Genomic DNA, 9,380 nt, shown 5'->3' on the forward strand with positions numbered 1-9,380 from the left:
GTACCCCAAGGGCAGAGCGAGGCACCCAACGCTGGGTCCCTCTTCCTCTCACAGATGCCAGGTGCAGAGTTGGGTAGATTTCAGGCAGAACGACAAGAGCACAGGTGAGTATCTTCACTCACTCGGACTCGTATTTCTCAGTGTGAGAAGTTCACATTGTCCTTCTGGGTCCAGGTTGCACGTGGGGAGCATGGCCAGCATTAGCTTGTTCTCAAGGACCCAGCGCACCTGTTTCTGAATGAGGCCATGCCGCATCATGGCTAAGACCTCATAGTTGCACAAGGGTGGCTGCGTAACCTCGGCTGCGTGACCTCAGTTGCCCAGACAACCCTCACTTCCACCAAAGATGAAGACGCTGTGACCACAGGAGGCACCTCCTGCCTGTCTTGGAGTCCGGGAATGACCTCGGTGACAGGATATCTGCATGTCCTCCTTAGGGGTGGGGGGGCGGGGCCCTAGACACTACATCATTTAAAAAGACCCCCCCCTCCAGTAACGCCAGTAAAAATAAAGGAACACAATCCTTGGAAGAACCCAGGTTTGGGGGCTTCGGATGTGTATCAGCATCATACAGACATGTGTCTGTCTGTGGTTTTGAACATCCAACATTTTACGTGAAACATATTTTGTGGACAATGCACACATGCCCAGAGGACGTGGTCAGCACTGGCCCCGGGAGATAACCGGGCGTGCCAGCATGTGTCTAAGCCGAGCAGACGAAGGTGAGTTGTGCGGTTAAACAGAAGGAAGGACAACCAGAAAACACTGTGTGCTGATGATAGTTTTATTGCACACGGGATTTAACATTCGACCCTGGGGCGACTGCATCCTCTCTGAATTCCAGGCAGCAGCACGAGAGCTTGTCCAAGGCTCCGGAGGGCCCCAAGGCCTCCGACCGTCCTAGTGCTTTCTCTCCTCCAGCCCGTCCCCCAGATGGGTCACCAAGCCTGCCACCCCCACCGGGCTCTGCAACACTGCAGCCTCTCCCCTGCCTATCACCCCTTCTCGACCCCAGACAGGTAGTTTGCAGGGGGAAGTGGGGTCCAGGCCTCAGTGCACATTCCAAGGACAATGATAGCTTGCCGGGGGCTTCTGTGCCCTTACTCAAGGCTCTCCTCTCTTACTCAGAACAACACCCCTCCCACCCCCCTACCCCCCCAACCTGCCATACTGGGCCCCTCCTGCTGAGCTCCCTGACCCCAGGGCAACCTCTGCCCAGCACCTGTTATGCCCCTGTCCGTGACTCCCTCTGGACACCCAACACCCAACACATTTCCTTTCCGTTTTCACACCACCAGGAGCTCCCATCCTGCTTGGCTCATGGTCGCACACAATAAATGTTTCTTGAAGGTACAAGTGAGTGAACTCTCATTTTTCTGGAAGAAGACATAATGAAGATAGGTGCCTTGCCTAAGGTCACACAGTTGGTGGGCCATAGGTTGGCCCTCTGGCTCCTAACCCAGGACGCTCATCTAGTGGCTGCTCCTGCTCCACTGGGGATGGTGGTGAGGATGCTGGCAGGCCCGCATCCCTGGACCCCCAGCCGTGCCCTGGTGGGCAGACCAGGGATCACCCCAGCTGGTCCTTGTCAAGTCCTGAGTGTGCTCTGTTTCTGTCCCTGCCCCCAGGTGGCACAGGGGGTGTGAGTCTGAGTAGCCCTCCTCCGAGCCAAGTACCTGCCTCAGGTGACTGCACCTTCTCAGGGGCTCAGGGAGAAGCTGGACCCTCGGCCCCAGAGCCCGAAGAAGGGAAAGACCTTTTGGGTGAAGGACGTTGTGAAGGTATAGATGGGCTCCTGGCTGACGGCGTTGACAAAGGTCACCCAGCCCACCTCGTAGTCGAGGGTCACACGCACCTGGCGGGGCTGCTCCTGCAGGGCCAGTCTCATGGGGAAGGAGCCCAGGGCAGAGACAAAGCCCCAGGCCAGCCTCACGGCCCACACGCCTTCCTCAGGCCGCAGCTTCAGCTCCCCCTTGCGCTTCACATCCTCTCGCACCACGCCCACCGTGCAGCTGCCCCCGTGGGCCAGGTCCACCATCACCATCCATGTGTGTCTCCCCTCTGTGAAGCCGCCGTGCGCCAGGACGCAGGTCGCCCGGTCGAAACGCTGGCTGTTGTCTGGTGAGTTCTGCCATTTGTAGGAGAACTGAGCCCGTCGGTGGTCCTCAGACAGGAGGAGCTTGGGGTGTGATGTCTGCGGGTCTAGGGAAATGGGAGCTGTGCAAAAACCGAGAGGGACATGGATGCCAGGAAGCCCGTGAGCCCTGTGTCTCGCACCTGCCAGTGACTGGCAGAGTCCGGGTGGCACAGCAGGACGGGTTCACCTGGGCACCTGCTAGGCATACCGGAGCTGACTCCACCTCAGACCACCCCAAACAGTCCGGGCCATTTGCGCTCACTGCGGACTGGTGCTCACGCTGCCTGCCACGGGATGCCTTAGCTCCCCCATGTCCCACTGTCAGCTCTGGGTGGTCACCCCAGGCCATACCTGCCTACTCTGGCTTGTGGCTGCCAACACCCGTCTTCCCCCCATGTCCGACCTGAGATGCCCTCCACTCCAAACCCCATGGCTCGTTCACGGTCTGCTCCCTGCCAGCTGTCAGGCTTGTCTGCAGGTTATCCCCATTGCCTCTGTCGGTTTTTGTTTTTTGTTTTTTTTTTTTTTTTTTTTTGCCTCTGTCGTTTTTAAAGTCATCAGGGTCATAACCTCAAAGGCCTCCATAAACCCCTGCATTGTGTGGCTGTTACTGTCCTTAGGCCAAGACACAAAGAAATCCACACATGCGCCCCGTCAGAGAAGCTCTTACAGCAGCGCTGGCTCCCAGAGAGGGGTCTTTGGCTGACCGTACCCTCCCATCCCTGAGAAACTCCACCTGAGGGGACTGCAGTTCCCTAGGATCCCAACAGTGTGATCTAATCGCAGATCAAAGTTGCCTCCTCCAGGAAGCCCTTCCTGATGGACCCTGACCTGTTCTGACAACACCTTCGCCCCGCCCATCATGTGCACATGATGGGGAGGAGGGCCTCTTGCCTGGTCAGGTGTGTATGGGTGGGGATGACACAGAGCCTGCCCCAGAGCCCTGAGAAGTTTGGATTTCTTGCTCCCGCGCACCCTGGCATAGGTAGGCTCACCTGGCTCATAGTCCAGCTCGAAGCAGAGTTTCTCTGTAAAGAGGATACAGAAAAGGATGAGACCTCCTCAGTCTTACAAAACGAAAAAACCTTTACTGATGAGAAAACTGATCCCTTGAAGGAAGGGACGGAGAGGGCAGAGCCAGGCCCTCCAGACAGGGGTTCTGGGCTTGAGCTTGTATCACTGTCCTGGGAACACCTGCAACACTCATGTCTGCTTCAGTGGCTGCCGTGCATCCCTGGGGCAGGCAGGTGGTGTCCTTGACCCCTGCTCGGCCTCAGGGATGTGCACTCTGTAACACGGAGACAGAACAAATGCTCCAGAAACTCTACCAGATGAATAGATTTCTTATCCTTCTTGGAAATAAGTCTTGGAACAAAGGTCAGCTTGGATGATAGTAAAATGACCTTCCATGCCGGACCGCGGGGGATACTTGCAGGACTGGGAGTGCATGGAGGCCTCTTCCGGGGCCACAGTTCTGTGGGTGGGCTCTTTAGAAATGACCCGGCACCATTCATGATGTCACAGTGTGTGCTGGCAGAGAGCCACTGCCTGACTCATTTCCTGGCATTCACAGCCTTTCCTACCACCAGCGGCTGTTCTAGGAAAGTGGGAAGAGCCCCTGCAGGGACCTCTCACCTGTAGCAGCAGACAGATGGTGAGAGAGAGAGAGAGAGAGAGAGAGAGAGAAGAGCGGAGGAAGGAGGGGAAGGGAAGGAGGGAGGAGGAGGGGGACGGAGGGGAGAGAGAGAGAGAGAGAGAGGAGAGAGGAGGGGCAAGGGGAGGAGGGAGGATGGGGCTTGGGGCTTGAGCTGTCCCAAGGGGAGAGGGGGAGGGAGAGGGAGAGAGCCAAGGAAAGTGAGAGAGGGAGGGGGAGGGAGAAGGACAAGGAGGAGGGGGAGGGGAGGGGAGAAGGAGGGGAAGAGACATAAGCTGCCACAAGGCCAAGAGAAATGCTGTTCCTGGTTATTAACATTGTTCATCATCAGAAATGTCATGTATTATAGGTGTATAATAGATAGATTTTGTAGATTTTGTAAATCGTTGAGAATGGCAAGTTTTGTTAATCATTATTTTTGATGTTGTTCAATGTCAAGGGATCAGATTTATTTGTGTGATTATTTTTCATATCAGTTAAATATTTTCTGAAATCTTCGTCTTTATTCTCTCTTCACTTATCGCATGATCCTGACATGCGGATTTTATAAAGATGTAAAGGGAAGGAGGGAGTGGGAAGGGAACTAGCCCAAAGTCCCTGCAGCTTGGGCTGCTGTGCCCGGGGCACTGGACCTCTTACCCAGAAACGTCGTCACCTCCCTGCGCAGTGGCAGGACCCGCTGGGGGAAGTCCCGAATTCTCTGGCCCAGCTCCTGAGACACAGCCTCTGGCTTTCGGCACTTTCTGGTTTCACTCCTAGGGTACAGGAAGAGCAGGGTTTGGGAAGCCCCCCCCCCTTCGCGATGTCCCCAGACTCAGCTGGGCACAGAGGTCCCCGCTCCCACAGGCGGACATACTTCCTCTGGGATGGGCCCACCACCCACACCTGGTCCACTGCTGGCAGATATGGTTGGAGGGCATGAGGGGTTCAGGTGGACCATGAGCCTGGGTGTGACAATGCCATCGGCGTGTGGGCAGCGACATGTGCCAAGGTATGCGTGAGGATAGGCATGTGGCTCACCTTATCAGAGTGCTTCTGACGCCCTAGGAGAAATGGGGGGAGCAGGAGTTCAGAGAACACAAACCTGGGGTTCCCATATGGGGTCCTGGAGTCCCAGAATTGTAGGGTTGGCAAGGCGTCCGGGATCATGGAGGCCAAGCCCTTTATTTCATGGTCCATGCAGTGAAGTGACTTGCACACCTGCTGGAGGCCAAGGCGCATCCCATGCGGGTCCCCCCACACCTCCATCCAGTGAACCACGAGTGGGCGCCCCCCGACCCCATGTCACGCCGCCATTCCCAGGCCTTGCTGGGACCCTCATATCGTCCCTCCAGGGAAGGAGATGACATGCACCGGGAGAAGTGCCTGCCACTGGTGGCCCGTGATGCAGAATAGCATGCCTTGGAAATAGCTGGCAATGTTTTCAAAGTGCTACTTTGTACTGTATTTTTCCTTTGGACCCTCCCCAAACCCTGAGAGGTTGATAAGGACGGTGTCCTCCCTGTTTTATGGAAGGTGGGATGGACAGCCAGAGCCCAGGGACAGCGTGGCGGGGGGACCGTCCAGGAGGCAGGGACACATGCGTGGAGGGGGCAGCTGGGACCGTGACGGTGCTGGAAGGGCGGGCAGGGCGGGCGGGGCTCACCGTCAGCAGCTCCCTGGCGGGCCTCTCCAGCTTCTCCTCCAGCTCGGCCACCAGGGTGCTAAACCGGCAGATCTCCTCACTGACCAGGGCGTCAAAGACATCCCGTTGCTTCAGGATGTCGCCATCCAGCTTCTCCAGCTCAGCTAAAAGGACGCTCTGCTGCTCCTCCAGGAACTGACTCAGATGTGCAAACTCGAAAATCACTTTTTGTCTTTTGGTGGCCACCTGGCACTGGGCAGGGTGGAGGCCAGGAGGGAGTTATGCCTCCTCCTCCCCCCTTCCTTCTGCCACCCCCCCGCCCTTGCCGGGCCCAGGTTCACGTCCTCCACGTTTCAGTGGAAAATCCGAGCCTCCAGCAGCCCCAGGTGCCCGGACAGAATGGCATCCCCTCCACCCACCAAGCTGCTTCTGGGGGCTGACTGCTCGGCGTGGCCCCAGCCCCTCTGTGGGAGCTTCCAGAAGCCTGTGGCTCAGGCCGGGAGCTGACCAGGAGACAGTGGGGACAGCACACCTCTCGTCTTGCACGAGGTTGCTTTAGGGGCACAAACACACTACACATTACAGTGACTTGGGGAGGAGGGAGACTTGTAGTGTCTGCTTCGCTGCAATACGGAGGCCAGAGACTGGCTTGAGGTCACAAAGCTGGTTACTGTGGGAGCCCAGGCACGACCTCAGAGTGACCTCTCAGCCCCACATGCTCCGCGGGGACATGGTCCAGGGAAGGGACAGCGACCTACTAGGAGGACTTGTATCCGCTGGTTTTCTCTCGACTGGATTCTTTGAATCTCCTCTCTCTCTCTTCTCAGACACTCAAGACACTTCTGTATTTGCTCCTGGAGGGACAGAGTAGGAAACAATGGCTTGTGCATGGGGGTCTCTGCCTCTGGGGTGGACAGCCCTGAGGACGGGACCCCTGCCCACACTGACTGTGCCAGTCCTAACGTCCTGGCAGGCTGCTCTCCCCAGCTCTCTTCCTTCCAGCTTTGCTCTCTGGAAACGCTGATCCCCTGAGCCCTGAGCCGTCCCCTCCGCCCAGGCCGGCACAAGCTGCTACTCAGTTTCCCCACCCGCGCCCTGCTGTCTTCACGCTGAAGACCCTAATTAGATCTGTTTGGGCCATGTTTGGAGCCTGACACGCCCTTCTCTGAAAGCACCCCAACTTTCTGACATGTCTCAGAAGGCATGCGTGCAAACAGTCCTCTCTTGTGACAAGAATCTGTCAGGTTCCAGATGGGAGGAGAGGCTTACATAATATTAAAGTGGTCAATACACTGTTTTAAAAACTGTCCACTCTAGAAGAGTCAGGATCAGGGACAGATGCATGGAGGTCCACAGAGGGGCATCCAGAGATACCTGCCCTCACCGTCAAATGCTAGTGAACTAACATGTCCAGACAGACCCCACTTGTATCACAGCGCAGTGAGTACATGACTAAGAGGAGCACGTGGCTGATGATAGACACAATTGCACATTATGTTTCCCCTCCGTGATTTTGAACGCTGAAGTATCCACAAACACGAGCACACACATGCTCCCCACCCCATGACACCAAATGCACGCAACTGGGTGAACGTCCATGCACACTCCCTGCTGTTTGTGCAGTCCACCCCCAGACATGACTCCAACATCCTCAGACCCCTGACCCACTGTGGTCACTCAACCATTCCACACCCTGCTGAGCTTCTGTATGTGCTGGCCATCTGTGAGCAACACGGAGAGCCCTGAGCATACATGCGGTCCCCACCCCTGGGTCGGCTGCCTGAGGAGAGGCAGGAAGGAGGGCGTGCCTGCGCCCAGGGACCCCCAGTGGCCCGTGTCCTACCCTGTAGGGCCCTGCTGCCTCGTCCAGGAAGCGCACGGTGTGGGCCTGGTGCTCCTGGGCCTCCCGGCACACCACACACAACTGCGCCTCATCGTCCTCACAGAAGAAGTAGATCTTCTCCCCATGCTCCTGGCAGACGTCCTCCTGGTCTGAGCCCAGCGTGGACACCAGCGTAAGGCGCTCAATATTCTCCACCACGCTGGCCAGCTGCCAGTTGGGTCGGAAGCCCCCCAGGCGGAAAGGCTCCTTGCATAGGGGGCAGTGGAGGGGCTCGTTGGGGTCAGGGCCCGGGATCTCACAGTAGCGGGTGAGGCAGGCCCGGCAGTAGTTGTGGCCGCAGTCAACGGTTACTGGCTCCCTTAGCGTGCCCTGGCAGATGGGGCAGCTGACTTCGTCGGCCAGGCTGCTCACAGATGCCATGGTACCACCTGGCCCGGGAGGTCCTCACGGCCAGCGTCAGTGCGTGGCTGAGGGGCAGGGCTGGGGGAGAGGATACACAAACATGTGTGCACACACCCAGACACGAGGAGCACGTCTTAAATGCACATGCCTGTGGTCGTGCACACACTCACACTCACGCTTGCACACCAGGGTTCTTCTGTCCTCCTCCCTCAGGAACATGTGCACGCTGTCTGGGAGGGAGATGGGGCCACAGCATACCCACACGATGTGGCTACTCTCTGGGCGGCTGCGTGTGTCTTCCTGTCCATCCGTCCGTCCGCAGACATGCATTGGGAAGGACGGGGCAGTATCTCAGCCGCGCACCGTTGAGGACATGGACCTTCCTCTGGATGGGAGGGACAGTGGGTTGGGGAGCAGAGCCGCCACCCTGGCCCCCCTGCAGCTGCCGGCTGTGCGGGCAGATTGCAGGTATCAGCAGGCCCAGGGCTGGCGGGTCTGCAGGTAGGGCAGCGTGCACTCCCAGATAAGGTGCCTGTGCTCAAAGGCATGGGCAGGCGGCCACTCCATGTGGATGCTGGGTGGGGGCAGACACACACTTGCACTCAGGTCTGAACATCCTAGCCCTGTTGTCAAACAGAAACACAACGTGAGCCCTGGATTCAGCTGAAGTTTGCTGGTAGCTATATTTTACTAAATGAAGTTCATTATCGTAGTTTATTTAGCCCCCCAAATTATCACATCACCATGTGCTCAGTCTAGGAATGCATCATGAAACATTTTGCATTTGTCCTAATGGTGCTATGTCTTTGAGATCTCAGCAGGAACCAGCCATGGGCCCTTGTTTGGTCCATGAAGGACAGGTGGGGGGGGTGGGTACAAAGAGGGTACACCGAACCACAGAGGTGAAGAGGTGGTGAAACCATGCAGCACTGATCGCTGGGTGCAGGACTGGGTGTTTGGCTTGTCCACAGATGCAGGGACAGGAATAGGACTGTGGCTGTGGGGCCTTCCGTGGGCATGGGGTCAGTGTGGGGAGAGCACAGGGCATGGGGACAGCATAGGGCTGGGAAGCTCAGAGACTCCTCTCCACCCTAGAGCTAGCTAGCCTCACTCTCTGGCCCTTCACATGCCTTCATCTGGAAAATGAACATCGTCCTAACTGTTCTAAAGGGTTCTTGCCAGATTGGCTGTAATAATATGAAAATACTAAGTTCTCCTAAATATGCTTATTCTACCCTTGACCTTTTGAGCTGAGTTTTCTACATTTCATTAACAGAAATCATTTGTATTATAATTTCTTGCCTTCTCCCACCTGAGGTTAAAGACTGAAATTAAAGTGCAGCGTGACCCAGCATCACCCTGTTTCTGTTTGGGGTTCAGGAGGCTGGGCCAGGCAGGTGGGGTGAGCCCCATAGGGAGGCAGAGGAGGGGCCCTGGGGCGCCTCCCATGGCAGTCTGGACTTTGCCGCCGCAGGCACAGCTCACACCTTATAATCAGAGCTCCTGGCTCCCACCTGCTCCTTGCTCTCCGAACGCTCTCCACCCCACAGTGGTCACAGGAAGTGTTCCAGGAAGATCCATTTCCCTGTGACTTCATGGCACACTGGGGGCCATGAAGTCCACCCTAGGGACCAGAAGGACATGGAGGAGTGGCGGATGGGCTGACCAGGCCACTGCTGGGAAGTGCTAGGTAATGGGAGCCATCCTGGAGTTTGAACCT

The 9,380-nt window shown here is 56.9% G+C and overlaps 1 protein-coding gene and 1 long non-coding RNA gene across 5 annotated transcripts; one reads left to right on the top strand and one right to left on the bottom strand.

Moving 5' to 3' along the window:
- Positions 1–1,167: 1,167 nt before the first annotated feature.
- On the bottom strand, positions 1,168–8,091 carry LOC119867737 (tripartite motif-containing protein 10-like). Of its 4 annotated transcripts, none has more exons than XM_038584479.1 (8): positions 7,919–8,091; positions 7,259–7,738; positions 6,174–6,269; positions 5,437–5,667; positions 4,876–4,994; positions 4,431–4,546; positions 3,133–3,165; positions 1,168–2,217 (listed from the first exon to the last, which is right to left on the bottom strand). In XM_038584479.1, the coding sequence occupies exons 2-8, from the start codon at positions 7,676–7,678 to the stop codon at positions 1,700–1,702; spliced, it is 1,533 nt and encodes a 510-aa protein (XP_038440407.1). In that variant the 5' UTR covers positions 7,679–7,738; positions 7,919–8,091; the 3' UTR covers positions 1,168–1,699. The 4 variants fall into 4 exon arrangements, with proteins under 4 accessions (XP_038440407.1, XP_038440406.1, XP_038440408.1 ...); XM_038584478.1 differs by having other exon boundaries at positions 7,837–8,091; XM_038584480.1 differs by having other exon boundaries at positions 4,876–4,991; positions 7,831–8,091.
- On the top strand, positions 3,720–5,378 carry LOC119867739. Its single transcript, XR_005384464.1, has 3 exons — positions 3,720–3,791; positions 4,551–4,782; positions 5,126–5,378. It is a non-coding gene; the product is annotated as an uncharacterized LOC119867739 (long non-coding RNA).
- Positions 8,092–9,380: the final 1,289 nt, after the last annotated feature.

The sequence above is a fragment of the Canis lupus genome, chromosome 35 (assembly GCF_011100685.1).
Source record: "Canis lupus familiaris isolate Mischka breed German Shepherd chromosome 35, alternate assembly UU_Cfam_GSD_1.0, whole genome shotgun sequence".
Lineage (NCBI taxonomy): Eukaryota > Metazoa > Chordata > Mammalia > Carnivora > Canidae > Canis > Canis lupus.

Bases quoted from the DNA above. Each gene is read 5' to 3' on its own strand.
- LOC119867737 (XM_038584479.1), bottom strand. From the start codon at position 7,678: ATGGCATCTGTGAGCAGCCTGGCCGACGAAGTCAGCTGCCCCATCTGC. The intron at 5,668-6,173 runs GTAGGTCGCTGT...CACCCTGCCCAG, and splicing joins AGCGGATACAAGTCCTCCTA to TGCCAGGTGGCCACCAAAAG. The intron at 4,547-4,875 runs GTTTGTGTTCTC...CCTGTACCCTAG, and splicing joins ACCCCATATGGGAACCCCAG to GAGTGAAACCAGAAAGTGCC.